General features: G+C 41.0%; 2 protein-coding genes and 1 long non-coding RNA gene across 5 annotated transcripts in view; 1 reads left to right on the top strand and 2 right to left on the bottom strand.

The window, feature by feature from the left end:
• Window positions 1–5036, bottom strand: part of LOC105490407 (2-hydroxyacyl-CoA lyase 1) — a 73680-nt gene extending 68644 nt beyond the window's left edge. Inside the window, exons 1-2 of one of the 3 annotated variants that reach the window (XM_071090872.1) lie at window positions 4861–5036; window positions 4569–4673 (exon numbers count right to left, since the gene is read on the bottom strand). In XM_071090872.1, the coding sequence (XP_070946973.1) occupies window positions 4569–4673; window positions 4861–4941 (186 nt within the window). In that variant the 5' untranslated portion in view covers window positions 4942–5036. Of the gene's footprint in view, window positions 1–4568; window positions 4674–4860 lie in introns of those variants that run through there. The other 2 variants (XM_011755979.2, XM_071090873.1) reach the window with 2 other exon arrangements.
• A 157-nt stretch (window positions 5037–5193) lies between these two features.
• LOC105490406 (biotinidase) overlaps window positions 5194–20111 on the top strand; it is a 54498-nt gene continuing 39580 nt past the window's right edge. Inside the window, exon 1 of the mRNA XM_011755977.3 lies at window positions 5194–5353. Within this exon, the coding sequence (XP_011754279.2) occupies window positions 5220–5353 (134 nt within the window). The 5' untranslated portion in view covers window positions 5194–5219. The remainder of the gene's footprint in view (window positions 5354–20111) is intronic.
• Window positions 9753–17998, bottom strand: LOC139361868 (uncharacterized). The gene is made up of 2 exons (XR_011619674.1): window positions 17588–17998; window positions 9753–13278 (listed from the first exon to the last, which is right to left on the bottom strand). It is a non-coding gene; the product is annotated as an uncharacterized lncRNA (long non-coding RNA).

Below are 20111 nucleotides of genomic sequence, written 5' to 3'. Positions count from 1 at the left end.
GAACACTGGGACTTGAGCATATTGGGATCCTTATAGTACATTTACGAGAGCAACTTACTATTACATTAAGAGACAAAAATGTAATGGTAAAGGCAGAATTAAAACACTTTCCATCTTAGTAATAAATGTTCTATGCAAAAATTTCAAATAATGGTTAAAGTTATCTAATTTTCAGTTTTTCAGGAAATTTGTTCATATGTGTGTTATTCGAAACATCCTCTTACGATTGCTTAAGTATCTGCAGGATCAACAGGAATGTCCTATTTTATTAATGATATTGGTAATTTGTTTTCATTCTTTTATTCTTCATCGGTCTCATGAGGCGTTTATCAAATTTATCCATCTTTTCAAAGAACATATTTGTGCCTTTGTTGGTATTTCTCTATTGTTTTCTATTTCATTGATTTCTGTTCTCGTATTTATTATTTCAGTCATTTTGAATTTGATTTGCTTTTCTTTTTCCAGCTTCTTAAAATACAAATTTAGAACACTGGTTTTTAATTTTCTTTACTAATAGATTTGTTTAAAATGATTCCCTCTAAGAACTGCTTTAGTTATAGGTTACAAGTTTGAGATTGCATCTTTTTATTATCATTCCATTCAAAATATTTTCTACTTTCCATTGTGATTTCTTCTTCAACCTACTGGCTAATTAGGATCTGTAGTGATATCTCCTTTTTTATTCCTGACATTGGTAATCTGTTTTCTCTTTTATTCTCAATCAGTCTATCTTGAAGTTTATTCATCTTGTTAATCTTTTCAAATATTTACACAATACCAAAAACTATGTTGCTTAATTTCCAAATGTTTGAGATTCTTCTCAGTGATCTGTTACCGAGTTCCACTTTACTTCCACATGGTCAGGTCACACATACTGCAAGCTTTCAATCCTTGGCAATTTATTGAGATTTCCTTTATGGCCTGCATATGGATAGTTTTTACCTTGTAACTCTACTTTAGCTCATAATCAGGAAGAGAGGGGGCACTAAATTAAATGCACACAAGATAACCTGGGAAAATGCTGAGTGCTCTCTCAAATTCTTCTTCTTAGTTTGTGACATCATTTTTTTTTCCAGTATTATTTCTTCTCATTTCTTTAGAAATAACAATAGATTGTGTATTTCCTAGCCTTCACTCAGCTTTAAATGAAGTAGTATACTGTCTTAAAGAAATCCACATTAAGAACATAAATGTAAAAAAAAAAACAGAAAGGAAATGTTTATGGATCACAATCTCAACTGTCTCTACTATCATATACCCACTGAGAACCTGCACAAAAGGCATTGCTCTTTTCCTGTGTTGCTATTCTCTACTGGTCCTGTCTCTCTTCCCTTTTGCACATAAGGCCAAATTCACATTAGAAGAATAAGACAACTCCTAAGAAATGCAGGCATGTAAATACCTGCTGCAATAAGAACACTTTATTTAGACACCCAAAAGAATTGCCCACTTATGATAGCTAGGTAAGAAATGTTGCTAGGCAATGCAAAACATACAACATGTAACAAAAAGTATATTCCTCTGGTAGGAAATGTCAAAAGTTGAGAGGTAACAGTTTTGTTTTTCTTTTTTGAGACGCAGTTTCGCTCTTGTTGCCCAGGCTGGAGTGCAATGGCACAATATTGGCTCACAGCAACCTCCACCTCCCAGGTTCAAGCAATTCTCCTGCCTCAGCTTCCCGAGTAGCTGGTATTACAAACATGCGTCACCACAGCCAGCTAATTTTGTATTTTTAGTAGAAACAGGGTTTCTCCATGTTGGTCAGGCTGGTCTCAAACTCCTGACCTCAGGTGATCCGCCCACCTTGGCCTCCCAAAGTGCTGAGATTACAGGCATGAGCCACCGCGCCTGGCCGTAACCGGTTTTATGACCATAAAAGATCTGTTCCTCTACTAAACTACCTCCATTCACAGGCAGAGCAGTGTACATGGTACTTAGAGAGCTGACTCTGGAGCCAATCTGTTTTTATTTAAATCCCAGCTTCCCTACTTTCTACTGTGTAATTTTGGCAAGTTGCTCTACATCTCTGTTTCCTCATCCATAAAATGAAAATAATTCAAAGCACTGCTGTGAGGATGAAATCAGTTCATATGTGTAAAACACTCAGAATAGTGCCCACACACAGTAAGCTCTCAAGAACAATGAACCTGCTGACAATCTGCCTACTTGCTGACCAATTGGTCAGTATGTCTTGATTACTCTATGGATCTAATCAAAGACAATCAAGTCACCCCCAACTACATCTTTCTCTTTAGCACAAACATGCTCCTGAATGCCTTAGCCTGTTTTCATGTTCCCTCTGAATCATTCTGTCACTACCCTTAGTTCAGGCACCATTTAAGTTTTCCTCTGACTACCACAGAGTCAGGCTGCTTGAGGGACACATCTACTGGGATGTTCCACCAACATCTCAAATGCATGTGTTCAAAACTGAACATCACCTTTCTCCTCCAAACTGGCTCTTCCCTCTATATTCCCAGTCTCAGTCACAGACAGTAAGATCCACACAATCAAGCAAGCCCAAAATCTAGGAATCATGTCCAGAGGAGCCTGCCTCCTCCTTCCTAACTGGTTAATGACTACTTATCCTTCTGGACAGCACAGATATCATCTCCTGTGGGAAGCTGAGCCTGGGTACTCCTTCCCTGGGCTTTATAGCACCCTAGGTATTTCTCTATCACAGCACTTACCACCTTATAACACAATTGTTCGTGTCTGTCTCCATAGCTTGGCTGTAAGCCCCTTAAAGCCAGGAACTATCATTCATCTCTGTATCCAACACCCAACACAGCACATGGGACCTAAAGAACCCTCAATTAAGCTTATAGGGGCTGAAATAAAACTTAGAGACAGAGGTCATGCTATGTTGCCCAGGCAGCCTCTAATTCCTGGACTTGAGTAATCCTCCTGCCTCAGCCTCCTAAGTAGCTGGGATTACTGGCATGTACAACCATGCCTGGCATCATCTTTCTGAAATACAAGCCTAATTACATCTCCCACCTGTTTAGAAAAACCTTTAGTCTCCCCCATTGCCTATTGTTAAAAAAAAAAAAGTTCAAATTCTTTTTAGATTCTCCACAACATAACCTCAACCTACCTACCCGTCTCACAGCTCACCATGCCTTTACCTACCTCGATGGAACCACATGAACTAACATTACCTCTACAGGCAATCTTCTCTGTCCTCAAAGAGAACCAGTCATCCCTTCTGTGCTACTACATCTATTGTGAGAGTTATAATAGATGAGTTTTTTTCTGTAAGTCTTACCCTAACCTTCCAAGACTGATCAACTTGAAGATCAAGACTAAACCTCACTCCTCCTTTACATCCCCCTCCCCTACAGGTTATGTAGCACAATCCTTAGTATACAATATTTAGTCAATAAATGTTTGCTGTATAAAGAAATCAGTAGCAGATATGTCATCTCTACAAAAAGAGTTAAATATAGGTTCCATTCATAGGTCAATAGTTTCATTTTTTCACACAGATGAAAGAACAGAATGTTGTTCTAACAAAGACAAGTAAAATGTAGAAGCAACAGAAACTCAAGACTTGCTAGTTTTAAGATAAAAAATACAAATCTCAAACCTTATAAAGAATGTCATTCAATTAATAAATAATGCATAATATTAAGCATCCACACCATGTGAAAGCACCAACCAAGCCAGGCACTGTGGTGATATAACAAATGAACCACAACTTCTGCCCTCCATGCACTCACGTATGATGGCAAAAGGCACCATTTAGGGCGGCCAGGCAGTTGTTTGGGCAACAGGAGGCAAGAATCTAAATTAGAAAGCAACAGTGGGAGTGTAGAGCAGGAATACTTAGCCTCAGCTGGACTGACAGTATGTGATATCACAGAATTGGATTCTTGATCTTTTAAGCCAGCACTACTGAGAGAAGGGCAAGGTTGGATTGATGCACTTAAAAGTGGATTGACAAAATGCCGTACCTTCCTTATCCTGCTTCCAAGTAAGCCTCTAAGAAAGGTGGCAGCATGATGTGGTGGAAAGAGCGTCAGGCTAGGATCTGCGACATCTGAGTTTCCATTAAGGCTTTACCATTTGTGATATCCTCCACCCTGCCCCGAACCGATCATACAACAAAGACTTGGCCTTCACTCATTTATCCCACAGGTAACCTCTGAACACCTTGCTTATGCAGGCATCACACTAAGCACTGGGGGTACCAGACGTGTCATGAAGAAATAATATCCCCGCTCTAATGGAGCTTGTAGCCTAATAAGGAAATCAGACTTTACTCATAAACTGTCTCTTCCAATCATGACATATAGTATGGTAGTAAGAGCATGGACTCAGACCCAGAATACGTAGGTTCAAATCCTGGCTCTGCTACTACCAGCTGTGTCACCAAAGGCAAGTTTTACTTAACCTGTGTCTTTTCTCAACTGTCAACTAGGTATAACAACAGTTAATATTCAACAGTGATTGATATATGTGTAAAGCAGCAGAAGAGTGGTAAGCGCTGAGTGTTTGCAATGCATACCTACCGCTATTATTGATCATTCCCAGTAACGGATTCAGACACCTGCGTCCATACTCACCGCTTGCTCATTCCTCATCCCGATGTACTTGATGCCTAGCTGCTGGGCAGCAATGGCAATTTCGGTCACTGGGATGCCTACGATTCCAAATACGTACTCCACATCCTGAGGGACGAAGAACAAGAGAGTAATCTCCCACGGCCCCACCACATCGCCACATCCTTCCCTCCCTCCTGGACGCTAAAAAGAAAACCCCCGACTCCCATCGCCCATTTCTACTCGTCTCCGAGACAACACTGCGGTCTCCGCCAGCTTCCGTAGGAGCGTTTCATTCCAGGAAGGTCCATCGTACTTGCGTTTTCAGGGCCTGGGCGATGACTTTAGCACCAGACACCTGTTCCTCGCTGCGCTCTGCGAAGTTACCGTCCGGCATCTTCCACCGAAAACCTCTAGGCACTCATGCAGCCGACAAACAAGCGGAGTCACCCAGCGAGGCACGCCCCCTGTGGGACTGCACCTCTGACGGACAGGAGGGCAACCAATTCTCTTAAAGAACGGGAAGGAAGAGGCGGTCTAAATTCGTCCACTCCCCGGGAGAGGTGAGAATGTAAACACGAGCGTTCTCCAATCAGAACTGCGCTCTCTTCCCGGCTCCTCCATTTGCGCGCCAGAGTGCCAGAGGAAGGCGGGACTAGCAGGAGACTGCTGCCTATGCAAAGCAGTAAGAAGCCGCGCTGTGAGGCCTCTCGCCATTGTCTTGGAGTCGGCCAGCCGGAGCGTTTTCGGGGCTGTAAAGGGAGAGTAGCGCATGCGCATATTCGGGGCGGAAGGCGCGCTAAGAGCAGGTGCGGAGAGGGCGCGGTGCGGCGCGGCGTGGAATGGGCGTGGTGCCGGCGTGCGGCCCAGACCCCGCCCCCGGCCGACCAGGGGGCTGCGGGAGGGCTGCGCAAAGGCTGCCGGGAGCCGGAAAGCGCGGCGCGCTTGTGTGGTTGGGGTTCTTTGTTCCTTGCTGCTGTGCTACCGCGTTGCGTTTTCTGCACATTTACTTACACGCTTTGTGGTTTACGCTCTCATAATCTTGTGGTTTTATAGTCCTTAAATGATTGTAACACACGTTACTAAAATCCAGAAGCAGGTGTGTACCCCAGCGAGAGTTAAAATGACGGTGAGAGTCGGTAGATCCAGACCGTGCTTGAGACCCTGAATCTTGTTTCCTACCCACTATTCAGCCGTTGGGTCCCAAGCGATGAAGTAGGGCACCTTGAAGGTAGTAGAGAGCACTGTTTTCTCCAGCCGTTGCTACTAATCCATATTACTTTCCGCTCGTCTCTTTCCAAAGTTAGGAACTATGGCGTTTCATAATTCTAGGTTGGGTCCCTACCTACAACCAGCCCTGCACCCGGTAGCCTTTTAAAACATTTTTGTGTGAAAATCGTTTGCAATGTGCAATATCTGAAACTACTGCCTTAGTGTCATTAGACCCTCTGCTCAATGACAATAAACATAAAATTCCCAATTATAATAAACAGTGAAACTTTAATTTTTTGAGGATTTGGAGTCATTTTAAGCAAAAAGACCAGTGGTAAGTGGACAGTAAAGAAATGAGAGGGGGGTGGGTCATGGGTAGTGAAATGAATGAGAAGCACTGGAAGTGAAAGGATTTCTAAACCCGGACATTTTCAAACTCTAGTCCTGGGTATTTTCAAAAGCTCTTCCCCTCTTTTTCTCAACCCCTCAACCCCACCCCAAGCAGAGGAGAGTGAAGTGGTTGCCTCCCTGCATATGGGGACTGTGTTAGTTCATTTTCATACTGCTATAAAGAAATACCCCAAACTGGGTAATTTATAAAGAAAAAGAGATTTAATGGTCTCACAGTTCCAAATGGCTGCGGAGGCCTCAAAATCATGGCAGAAGGTGAAGGAGGAGCAAAGGCATGTCTTACATGGTGGCAGGCAAGACAGCGTGTGCAGGGGAACTGCCCTTTATAAAACCATCAGATCTCATGAGACTTACTATCGTAAGAACAGCATGGGAAAAACCCCCTCCCCATGATTCAGTTACTTCCCACTGGGTCCCTCTCACCACATGTGGGGATAATGGGAGCTATAATTCAAGATGAGATTTGGGTGAGGACACAGCCAAACCATTCTGCCCCAGTCCCTCCCAAATATCATATCCTCACATTTCAAAACCAATCTTGCCTTCCCAACAGTCCCCCAAAGTCTTAACTCATTTCAGCATTAACTCAAAAGTCCACAGTCCAGAGTCTCATCTGAGACAAGGCAAGTCCCTTCCGCCTATGAGCCTATAAAATCAAAAGCAAGGTAGTTACTTCCTAGATACAATGGGGTACAGGTGTGGGGTAAATATACCTGTTCCAAATGGGAGAAATTGGCCAAACAAAGGGGCTAAAGGCCCCATGCAAGTCCAAAATCTAGCAGGGCAGTCAAATATTAAAGCTCTATGATGATCTCCTTTGACCTCGTGTCTCACATCCAGATCATGCTGATGCAAGAGCTGGGCTCCCACGGCCTTGGGCAGCTCTGCCCCTGTGGCTTTACAGGCTACAACTCCCGCTCGCAGCTGCTTTCAAAAGCTGATATTGAGTGCCTGCACCTCTAGGCACATGATGCAAGCAGTCAGTGGATCTACCATTCTGGGGTCTGGAGTATGGTGGCCCCCTTCTCACAGTTCCACTAGGCAGTGCAGCAGTAGGGACTCTGTATGGGGGCTCCCACCCCACATTTCCCTCCCACACTGCCCTAGCAGAGATTCTCTATGAGGTCTCTACCCCTGCAGCAAGCTTCTACCTGGACATCCAAGCATTTCCATACATCCTCTGAAATCTAGGCAGAGGTTCCCAAACCTCAATTTTTGACTTCTGTGCACCTGCAGGCTCAACACCATGTGGAAGCTGCCAAGGCTTCAGGTTTGCACCCTCTGAAGCCAGGCCTGAGCTGTACATTGACCCCTTTTAGCCATGGCTGGCATGGCTGGGATGCAGGACACCAAGTTCCTAGGCTACACACAGCAGGGGGACCCTGGACCTGACCCATGAAACCATTTTTCCTTCTAGGTTTCTGGGCCTGTGATGGGAGGGCCTGCTGTGAAGGTCTCTGACATGCCTTGGAGACATTTTCCCCATTGTCTTGGTGATTAATAGTTGGCTCCTTATTACTTATGCAAATTTCTGCTGCCAGCTTGAATTTCTCCCTAGAAAATGGGTTTTTATTTTCTACTGCATCATTAGTCTGCAAATTTTTCAAATTTGTATGCTCTGCTTCCTCTGGAACACTTTGCCATTTAGAAATTTCTTCTGCCAGACACCCTAAATCATCTCTCTCAAGTTCAAAGTTCCACAGATCTCTAGGGCAGGGGCAAAATGCCACTAGTCTCTTTGCATAGCAAGAGTAACCTTTACTCCAATTCTGAATAAGTTCCTCATCTCCATCAGAAACCACCTCAGCCTGAATTTTATTGTCCATATCACTATCAGCATTTTGGTCAAAGCCATTCAATAAGTCTCTAGGAGGTTCCAAACTTTCCCACATTTTCCTGTCTTCTGAGCTCTCCAAGTCTCTAGGAAGTTCCAGACTTTCCCACATTTTCCTGTCTTCTGAGCCCTCCAATCTGTTCCAACCTCTGCCAGTTACCCAGTTCCAAAGTTGTTTCCACAGTTTCGGCTGTCTTTACAGCAGTGCCCCACTCTCTGCATTACCAATTTTCTGTGTTAGTCCATTTTCATACTGCTATGAAGAAATATCCCAAACTGGGTAATTTATAAAGAAAAAGAGGTTTAATAGATTCACAGTTCCACATGGCTGGAGAGACGTCACAATCATGGTGGAAAATGAAGGAGCAAAGGCACGTCTTACATGGCAACAGGCAAGGGTGTGTGCAGGGAAATTCCCATTTATAAAACCATCACAACTTGATCACAAGAACAGCATGGGAAAAACAGTCCCCCATGATTCAGTTACCTCCCACCAGGTACCACTCATATGTGGGGATTATGGGAGCTATAATTCAAGATGAGATTTGAGTGGGGACACAACCAAACTATATCAGGGACCCATCTAAGAGGGTGACTTCTTTCAAGTCTCAAAGTATATCTAAAAAGAAAATGCAGATTTTGCACTCTATCTAGAATGTATCCATATTTTAACTTTAAAATGACATTTTTTAAGTTATAATAAGGATAAAATTCAATGCCCAGATCTTAAATGTTAGTCAGATGAGTTTTGACAGTTTTATATATATATCTATACATACCTATGAAATCACTACCCAAAATAAAAATGACGTTTTAAACTGCTTACCTGTCAAGTAAAATTGACATTCCAGAAAGATGTGAAATGGGCTGGGCACAATAGCTCATGCCTGTAATCCCAGCACTTTGAGAGGCCAAGCTGGGCAGATCATTTGAGATCAGGAGTTCGAGACCAGCCTGGCCAACATGGTGAAACCCCATCTCTACTAAAATACAAAAATTATCCGGGTGTGGTGGCACATGCCTGTAATCCCAGCTCTTCAGGAGGCTGAGGTGGGAGGATCACTTGAGCCAGGGAGGTAGAGGTTGCAGTAAACCAAGATTGCACCACTGCACTCCAGCCTGAGTGACAGAGCGAGATCCTATCTCAAAAAGAAAAAAGAAGAAAGATGTGAAATCATCTTTGCACTTTGAATAGTCCTTGACACAATGCCTCCTGTCCTTGTTGGAGAAGTACGGACCCCACCCCCTTCCATCATGTATTATTTATATCAGTACCTTCTGTGACAGTCTCTGCCCCTGTTGCATCAGAGTCACTTGGAAAGCTTTTTCCAAATAGTTACTTGGGCCCTACCCCAGATCTCCTGAATCAGCATCTTAGGACAAGTTAGGCACCTGTATTTTTAAAAAGCTGCTACCTGATTTTGCTTTGCAGCCCAGAGTTAAGAACCCTAGCTCTATATTCGTGCCAGAAGCATGACTTACTAATTAAACATATAATTGCCTGTCACCAAAGTAATACTGTTGATTAATTTGGATTGACAGATTCAAGGCTGATTTGACATTGGCAGAACAAGCTGTATCGATGGCAGATAGTCAGTTCACCGGCCCTACTTCTGTGTCAGAAGAAACACTGACAGAACCACTCAGTATGAAGTGCAATGAAAACAACTCTGAATTGGAACAAATACCTGGTGTTGGGGGCCGCACCGGGGGTGGTGGAGAATGAAAGAACACACACAAAGACAAAGACACACAGAGAACATGGCGGCCGCACTCAGAGCCTCCGCCTCACTTTATTTATACTCCATAAACCTCATGTCAGCAGAAAGAATGCAATGCAAAACAAACTTTCTTTTCCCACATGTAACCTTCTACTCAGTACCTTGTTTCTATATTCTTTCTTCTCTACCCGCCTTCTTGGCGCCTACGGGAGTTCATTAAAAGTTCAGTTGGAGATACTGTCCTTGAGCCCTATCTATTCTCAGCATACTGTTTTCAAAGGCCCCTGCATTTCCCCCCCCTTTTTTTTTGTTTTGCCTCAATCCTAAAAAGGTAGCCCATATTTGTTCCTGTGTTTTCTTTTGTTTTTGGTGGTGACGGAGGGAGCATCGAATCACCAAAAGAAGTAGATCCAAACCAAGTGCCCAAAGCAATATACTTCCAGAGATTGTAGAAATCCATGTCTTCATCTGGGTCCATGAGTTAAAGGCAGCAAGGCGCTGACCCAGCTCCTGAAGGGTTACAGTTCCGGACAACACATGTAATTGTTGTCGAAATGCTTCGGAAATGTTCTGAGTGAGCTCTTGGATGTCCAAACTAATATTTTTATGGCCTACTAATAATTTTCGGATTACAGTCCAATTTTGAGAGATGTTAAAAGGCACAGGCATTACACAAAATTGAGTGGAATTCCAATCACATTGTAATGTTACCCGAGTACTGAGTACAGTGAGCTGATCTCCAAGCCATGTCAACGCTTGTTCCATGTTGTCCAATCTTTCAGCAAGTTGAGAATCAATGTTTCGCTGTTGAAGCCATAACCGGTGAGATTGCTCGTGCCATTGCTGCATAAATTCAGCATTTTGTATGCTTTGACGAAGAGCGAGTCCTGCTATGGCTGCAGTGGAGACGATGGTGACAAGGCTCATCACCAAGGCAATTATAAGTCCAAGGGCACGGAGGGTTCGCTGGAGAGAAGTCCAAATATAAGTCTCAAGAGGTGATGCCCCCCATGATCGCGTAAGGTTAACAGGTAGCCAAATTTCCTTACGAGCCCTGAGGATATAAATATCCTCAGTAAAGTTGTGCCACCAGGAATGATTGAGGCAGGACAAAAATGTACACGTATCTGTACAATTAACAATCCCCGTATCATTATCCCATGTCAAATTCCCTGCTAATAATAGGTAGGGCTTACAGACACAAGCAATAATATATCAGGAGGTATTTCGATATAACTGAATATGAAAGGAGTTATTCGGGTTAGAAAGATTAAGGGGCATATTCCCCACAAAAGTGCTAATGGCATCGCCTGCAACTAACAACTTCTAAAAATAACTCTGTACTTCAGGCCTCCTTCACGCCATACCAAGGTTTCATTACTGTTAGCAGCAATACTTTTATTTACCCGGTGCCATTTCAAAGGTACGTGACTAAATTTTATTTGAAAATCACCGTGCACACTTCAATCAGTTATTTGCATCCCATTGTATTCTAATAAAATCCGGGGTTTAGTTCCCCGACATTGTTGTCACTCCAGCACCTCAATATTAGGAGAAACCTCTAGAATAGGACAAAAAAGTAAAGAACTAGGAATAGTTTCATTACTATATACAGTATGATTATATTAAAAACTTCTAGTTACAATAATAACAGTATTAGCAGCCACATGACTATGATTATAACGAACAGCCCAAGCTTCATGCGATTTTCGGAGACAATGAGGACTATTTCCCATACATATTGGAAGTGCTTCCACTCCAAATTGGTATGTGCTGATTATAATTCCTGTTTCCCGTTCTATGTCATCCTTGTCCATATAGGGGGATGGCATCCAAGTAATGTTATTGGTGAAAACCTTAATTTCCGCCTCCTCCCAGGCGACTCCCTGATACAAGGGTGGAAAGGGAATATAAGTCCAATATTCATACAAAGCCTCACTAAGAGAAATAAGTCCCCCGCCGAGGCACATCTAACAAAGGAAGAAATGCATGCTGAATCCAGTTTTCTTTTCAACAGGGTTTCAATCATCTTGTAGGAAACCACTCAGGTCCACTCCCTGTAAGGACAAGAGCATAGCCCCGTCCCTGTTTTAGAACTTGCCCTTGAACATACTTACCTTCTTCATTAGGATACCAAACCTTTAAACTGTCAGCAGGGACTATCACCGAGGGAGTTGAGGAAAGATGGGTTACGACAGCAGAGTCTTGCAATTGTCTCCATTGATTCAAAAAATAATTAAGGTAAAAAGAACCTTCAAAATCAAAAAAATTAAGGTAGAAAGGTTAACCTTCAAAAAAATCTGGGTTTTTTTGGGGGGGGCTCATTTCCCCCTTTTTTTTTTAATAGTTGAGTTTTTAAAGTTAAATTTGCGCGCTCAATGATGGCTTGACCTTGACTGTTGCCCGGGATCCCGGTGATATGTTGAATATTGTATTGCTGTAAGAAAACTTGTAATTTATGAGAGACATAGGCAGGGGCATTATCAGTTTTAAGTATAAAAGGAATGCCCATAATGGCAAAACAAGCTAAGAGATGTGTAATAACAGAATCAGCTTTCTCAGATGGCAACGGAGTGGCCCATTGAAAATGAGAAAAAGTATCAATGGTATGATGAACATACTTTAATCGTCCAAAAGAAGGAATATGTATAACATCCATTTGTCAAATTTGATTAACTTGAGTACCTCTCAGGTTAACTCCAGGATGGAAGGATGGAATGCTCAAAGGAGCACAGAAAGGACAAGCTCGAATGAGAGAACGAGCTTATTTACGAGTTAAATGAAACCGTCGTTGAAGGCCAGAACTGTTAGTGTGATGTAGAGCATGTTCTTGTTCTGCAGCCTGCAAGTGGCCAATTAGAAGTGAATCAATCTGAGTATTTCCATGAACTAATGGTCCAGGCAGTTGAGAATGAGAACGAAGATGAGTGATGAATAAAGGAGCTCGACGTTGGCTCAAAGTAAAGGATAACAAAGAAAAGAATTTCTGAAGAGAAGAAGTAGCACAAAGAGGTAAAGTGGCCTGAGAAATATAAGAAGTAACATAAACGGTGTATTGAGAATCACTAACAATGTTACAACCAGTAGTAGGGAAATCAAGTAAGATCATCAGAACAACAAACAGTTCTCCCTGTTGCACCGAGGGATAAGGATAAACTGTAACTCAAGATTGATGAAGCTTCTTGCCAAGAATCAGAAGTTGCAAGAAGATAAGTGATCTGACTATGAGTGAATTGAGAGATAATTAAGGAAGGATCTCCTCCCCAAAGTTGTCGACAGTGATACCGTCCTTTGATGATCAGTTCAGCTAAACGATCGATATAAGTAGCCAAGTGTTTCGATGTTTTATTGGACAAAAAGATCCATTTTAGCGGCTGATTGGTCTGATGAATCATTCCTGTAGGAGAATGTAAAGTATGAAATAAACAAAGGGAAAGGGGAACATCGGGAAGGATATAATGTAAATGAGCCTTTTGAAGTTGCTCTTCCACAAGCTGGAGTTCCTGTAAAGCCAAAGGAGTTAAATGACGTGAGCTGTCCAAGTGACTGTCTCCTTCTAGAATAGAAAAAAGATGTTGTAACTGAATAGAGAAAAAACAATTTTTGAGATCTATGACCATTAATTTTTAACTTTGTGGGATAAGGGCAGGATTAGGAAGACCAGGCTGTAAACTTTCCCTAGGTTTAATGTAAACATTTATAGTTTTAAGACAAGACAAAGACGGGAATTCCATGCAGAAATACGTGGCTTTATATTCCTCTCGGCCATTTGTTTTTTGACTTACTCTTTTAGAGTCCTAAGTATTTCTTTAAATAATGGTCACTGTTTCACATAAATAGGAGTGGTGGCTATGAGTTTAAAGGATTGTAGCCCATTTTGAACATCTTATTTTTGGCAGCTGAGGAAATATGAGGAATGTTTAAAAAAGCAGCAAATTGTTGTGAAAGATCTTGTTCCCAAAAATTAATATTGATAGGAACAATATAAAAATAAAAAAAAAAACACTTGACCTTGTTGACCTTTAGGACCGACACAGGTTAAAGGTTCTACGTCTTGATAAACCACAGAAGCAGCACCCAAGCCAGTGAGTATAACTGCAACTTGTCTTTTTTCCTATTGTATAGGCCTCTAATTTAAACAAATAATAGACATATTCACCCCCATATCAATTAACCCTTTAAAAACTATTCTATTAATATACAATGAACACAAGGGCTTTTGATTAGAAACTAAAGTTTCCCAAAAAACAGTTTTTTCTGTGCTACCAAATCCTCCCTATTGAGAATATATTCCCCTGCCTCTAGGCATATAAATTGTGAGACTTGAACCATAATAAGACTTTTATTAGTAACATCATGTCCTTTTGGCAAAGGGCCACACTCTCTAATAGCTAATTTATATACTCCTCTATTAGGAGACAAAGTATAAGGCTGAGTAATAACTAAGTCAGCAGCGGCGCTCTGCTTAGTTGCCACATAAAACTGAGAAACTGGGGTAAGGTGTGGGATCCTTAAGGAGGACTTGAATTTATTCCTTAATGTTGTAGGCCATTGCTCACTGGGTATTGTATGCAGATTTAGTCAATAACAAATATTTGTAAACAAATAAGGTGATTACAGGTACAGAAATTCAGTTCGTAGCTTACTATTCAATAGAGTATCTGCTTTGTAAAAGATGGTGGACCACAAAATACTCAACGGATTTTGGTTTTCAAAACACAGTGATGCTATCCAAGGCTAAATGGATACTTGAAATTGGGATTGGATCTGGTGCTGAGATACAACTTTTACTTAGTTATTGATTTTTCTTTCCTCCGATTATTCCAAGGAGGGTGACTACCATTTTTGTACTTTATAGAGCAGTCTAGAGGAAAGGGTTAAGCATGTAAGCTCTGGGGACAGAAAGTCATATTTTCAAAATATAATAGCTATATGACCTTGGATACATTTATAAAACTGTCTTAACTCTGTTTTCCTGTCTACAAAATGGTAATAATTATAAAATTTGTCAGTCTTAAAGGGATGTTGGAAGAACTAAATGCAAGTGAAGATTTTTTCACAGTAGTAGACACATAGTAAGTACTCAGTATACTATGGCTATTATTACTGTTATTATTGTTAATATTACATCTATTAATTTTAGCTCTTTAATGTAACAAGTGCAGAACCATAATCTCACATCCTTCAGAGTCATGCTGATCTTGTATTTTTTGGTCCTTTGACTAGTTTAGTCATTTATTACAAGAAACCTAGTTAGTTTGTGCATTCTTTTCCTTTCTTATATTTCTCATTTGTAAAGACTGATAAACCAACTACACTTTCAGACCTGGTGACATAAATTGTTGGGGCCCCAAGCCTGTGGGCCCCGGCTCCCATTTCCCAGGAGAGGAGACAGTAAATTTCCACTTTTATCAGTTTTGAAATGACATTTATTTGTCCAATGTCGACCTTTACCACAACATTTGTACACCTCTGAAGGCAGCTTTCTGCCTTGAGGGATAAAAGTGTTCAATTTTTATGACATTCTTTTTTTTTTTTTTGAAATGTCTAGGTTTACCACACTGCAAACAAACACCTTGTTTGTTATTTCCTTTTAAGGCTTTAGACAAAGCTCCAGCAAATAATTGAGCATCATAAATAGCCCCTCCAACACTAACATAAGTTTTAATATATTTCTCTAAATTGGCCCCATTGGCCTTTAACGATTTTAACAATTTTTAACAGTCAGCATAAGCATTTTAAAAAGACAATGTTTATAACAAAATTTTTGAAGCAAGGCCAACACCCACAATTTTGAAGACAGCATCCTGAAGACGGGCTACAAAATCTGAATATTGTTCATTTGTGCCCTATAAAATCTTCACAGAGGAAAGGGAAGATTTTCCTGTTATCTCTACCTTATTTTAGGCCCTTAAAAACAAAGTCTTGATTTGAGTAAAGGCAACATCATCTAAACCAGCCTGAGCATTAAGAGTAGCATATTGGCCCGTGCCTGTGAGTTGTTCCTCAGTGGGTCCAGGGGGATCACACATAATATTTTTCCTAGCCTATACATGTGCCTTGTTCATTTACCAGCTGTGCAATTGTAACCACTGAGAACGATCAAGAAAAGCCTTCCCGAAAGTCTTCCAGTCTATAGGAATCATCAAATTTTCTGATGAAAAAACATCAAGAAGACCAAGGATAAAAGGAGATTGAGATCCATAGTTAGAAATGGCAGCTTTCATTTCTTTTTAAAAATTTAATTTGTAAGGCATTAAATTGGACATTATTGCCACCATTTGAAAACTAAGCATTAGGAGCAAAAGAAGCACAAATAATTGGAAACAGATCCAGCTCCTTAAATTTTTTTTTTTAAATTAAAAGTATATATAATATATAATAATACTCATATCCCCAAATATAAAGAATCTCAACATATTAATAAGAAAAGGCAAATAACCCAACCAAAAGTAGCAGAACAAAGAAATGACAATAAACCTATATGTCTAACATCATTACTCACTAGGAAATATGTATATTAATACCAAATTGAGAATCATTACATACACAATACAATGGTTAAAATTTAAAAACACAGGCCGGGCGCGGTGGCTCAAGCCTGTAATCCCAGCACTTTGGGAGGCCGAGACGGGTGGATCACGAGGTCAGAAGATCGAGACCATCCTGGCGAACACGGTGAAACCCCGTCTCTACTAAAAAATACAAAAACTAGCCGGGCGAGATGGCGGGCGCCTGTAGTCCCAGTTACTTGGGAGGCTGAGGCAGGAGAATGGCGTAAACCCGGGAGGCGGAGCTTGCAGTGAGCTGAGATCCGGCCACTGCACTCCAGCCCGGGCGACAGAGCAAGACTCCGTCTCAAAAAAAAAAAAAAAAAATTTAAAAACACAGAAAATATCAAGAGGTAGTTAATGTGTTAAGCAACTCGAATACTCAACTTCTGTTTGGAGTGTAAATTGGTGGAACCTATGCACCCCTATAACATAACAATTTCCTAGCTGGGGTTATTAATACTATATTAATATTAATAGTTAATATTAATGTGTTTATTGACTATTGAAATACTCATAATATTTTAACAAACAAGATATACATATACACTGGTTTTAACATATTAAACAGGTGTTTAGTATAAATTTAAAGTATGTCTGATGTGAACAGGGCTTCAACTTTGCCAAACAAAGGCAAAGATACGGAAGCCGGGGGATTGGAGGCTCTGGAAAATCGTCTTTTAACAGGGCAGAAGGAAAAGAAACAGGGAAAGCTCGCAAAGGTGAATTAGAAGAATATATCTGTAATATTTGTTGAAGCATTTCCATAATACACTGCATGTCAGAATTTCCCTTAGAAGAAGGAAGAGCTGGCTTTTTCTCTTCTCCCCCTTTTGCTACCCTGGCACAAATGGGCTCCATTTCAGATTTATTTTATTTTATTTTATTTTTCCAAATCCTCAGATACCTTTCCTCCTATGGCTACATTACCACACTCCGAATCAGTCTTAAGTAACTCTAATGTCTGAGTGATAGAGTTACACAAGGTCCACAATTTTAGAGGCATAATATCCCCTACCTGGAGAGCTCTAAGCAGAGTTTTTACTACCTGTAACCATTCTCTGCGATTCAGCTGCACTTTAGTCTGATACTGAAACCAGTAACAATGTTGTTCAACATGGGCAAACAATCACTTCAAAGTCTTTTTCTTTCACTTCTACTCCCATAGACAGCAACAGTCCTTGAAACAGCCATAAATATTCTGAGGCCAGAGAGATGGAATTCCCATAATGAAAGCTTAAGAAGGTTCCCCTTAACAATATCTGAGCCTTACCCGCTCCTAGGGGGTTCCCCTTCTTGTTCTCCCCTACTCACCCGTACTGACCCTGCTCGCTGCGCCACTTGTTGGGGGCCGCACCGGGGGTGGTGGAGAATGAAAGAACACACACAAAGACAAAGACACACAGAGAACATGGCGGCCGCACTCAGAGCCTCCGCCTCACTTTATTTATACTCCATAAACCTCACGTCAGCAGAAAGAATGCAATGCAAAACAAATTTTCTTTTCCCACATGTAACCTTCTACTCAGTACCTTGTTTCTATATTCTTTCTTCTCTACCCGCCTTCTTGGCGCCTACGGGAGTTCATTAAAAGTTCAGTTGGAGATACTGTCCTTGAGCCCTATCTATTCTCAGCATACTGTTTTCAAAGGCCCCTGCACCTGGAATTCAGTTAACTGGTTTTGCAAAAGGATAAATACTCAACTGGCTGGATTCTGCCATTTAACAAAGAAAAATCATTGGGATTGTTTAAACTTGCTTTCACCTTTACACCTTTCAGTTCAGAATGCAGTGTTCAATTGTTAACTTGGGCTTGATGATTCAGCAGAAGGAAGTGATTTGAGTTCTGGCTCCCTGAATTAACGGGGCCAAGGAGCAACTCCTTTGCAATCCAGTTGTAATTACAGCCAGCTTGTCCAACCCTTGGCCCAGGACGGCTTTGAATGCGGCCCAACACAAATTCATAAACTGTCTTAAAACATTATGAGATGTATGCAACGACCCTTTTTTTTTTTTTTTTTTTAGCTCATCAGCTATCATTCGTGTTAGTGTATTTTATGTGTGGCCCAAGACGATTATTCTTCTTCCAGTATGGCCCAGGGAATCCAAAAGATTGGATACCCCTGACAGAATCCCAGGATTCTTCTGTAATTTCTCAGAGGCCCTTTGTGCATTCTCTGTAAACACTATCCACATTCTTTATTACTTTCATTGGCAATAGGTATAACACTTTATTTGTTGGATATTTTACTGAAATTTTATTTGCTTTTGCTTATTTACTGATTGGTGGGAGGAAGTCAAAGGAGGAATAAAGCTAACCTGTTTAAAAGAAAAGGCTAAAATATTCATAACACGCTCTCCAAAGAGCAGAGCTAGTCATCAAAGAATCTGCATACCAATTACTCTATTTGTGGGTTCTGGATTTAAGATTATGAAAAAGAGCAAATTGTTGGTTTTCTTCTATCTGGGCCAAGGAGATATCCAGGCAACCAGGTAATTTAGTAAGAGTTGCAAATATAGTGCCTGGAGAAAATTAATTCTCTAAAGACTGCAGCTTCTACAGGCAGTAACTCTTAAAGCCCCCAAATTGGGATAGTGCATTTTAATTTCAATACACTAACAAGGACACTAAAAATCCTTGTGATTATTTTAAGGCATAACACTAGCTGAACTTGTGATTAAATATTCTCACAAACGTGTTATCAAAATGTGAAATGTTTACTTATCAAATGAGGAAATGAATCAAGGTCATTTGTGATACATTATAGAAGCCTAAAATGAAATTGCCTGACATAAAGATGATGAAACTGAAACTGAATATCTCAAAAACAAAAAAGGCAGAAACAACAAAAAAAGGAATCTATATAGAACACTATTTTTTATAGCAATGCGAAAACTGTACAGCAGGAAATGTGCTGTAGGAAATATGTCAACATAGGAAGTAAAATAATGTAATGAAAAGGTTCTTTGAATAAAGTGGGTTAAATTGATTTTCTTTGCTTCTTATTAAATTTGTGGACTTCAAAGTACCAAAGCTCAGCAATAGGCTTGAAACAAACCCAGTGAAAAGCAACTTTATTATTGAGCTGAGGATTGATATCAATAATAACTCACTAATAAAAAAGCTTGATAATGAAACTCCCAGTGCCTGATGTCGGTTGACAGACACTGAGAGTTTTCCCCAGGTACTCTGTGACCTAGAGAAAGCTTGGATTCCTGCCTTTGGCTTGAGCTGGCAAGCCCTGTGTCTTTACTCTACATTTTAATGCCAGGGAGACCCAGGACTGAAGCAGGGAGTGCCGTGAGAAGAAAACAGAAGGAATGTTGTTCCCTTGTTTTAGCTTTGTATTCATCCATTATGAGTTTGGTTTTTTTTTAAAGAGCATTTGAGATAGTTTGACAGCAGCAGTCATTACATCACTGATGAGGACGTTTACTTGTGTAAAATGCACCAGAAAATAGTGACAACTGTATGTTGTGCTATGAGGGTGTAAGAGATTTATCTCAAATAGCTTAGAAATCATAATATAGGCCAGCGTGGTGGCTCACGCCTGTAATCTCAACACTTTGGGAGGCCGAGGTGGGCAGATCATGAGTTCAGGAGATTGACACCATCCTGGCCAACATGGTGAAACCCTGTTTCTACTAAAAATACAAAGATTAGCTGGGTATGGTGATGCGCGCCTGTAATCCTAGCTACTGGGGAAGCTGAGGCAGGAGAATCGCTTGAACCCAGGAGTCGGAGGTTGCAGTGAGCCGAGATTGCGCTACTGCACTCCAGCCTGGTGACAGAGCGAGACTCCGTCTCAAAAAAAAAAAAAAAAAAAGAAAAGAAAAG

The sequence above is a fragment of the Macaca nemestrina genome, chromosome 2 (genome assembly GCF_043159975.1).
Source record: "Macaca nemestrina isolate mMacNem1 chromosome 2, mMacNem.hap1, whole genome shotgun sequence".
NCBI lineage: Eukaryota > Metazoa > Chordata > Mammalia > Primates > Cercopithecidae > Macaca > Macaca nemestrina.
Note: the sequence above shows the minus strand (reverse complement) of the source record. Positions and strands in the feature narration are given on the sequence as shown.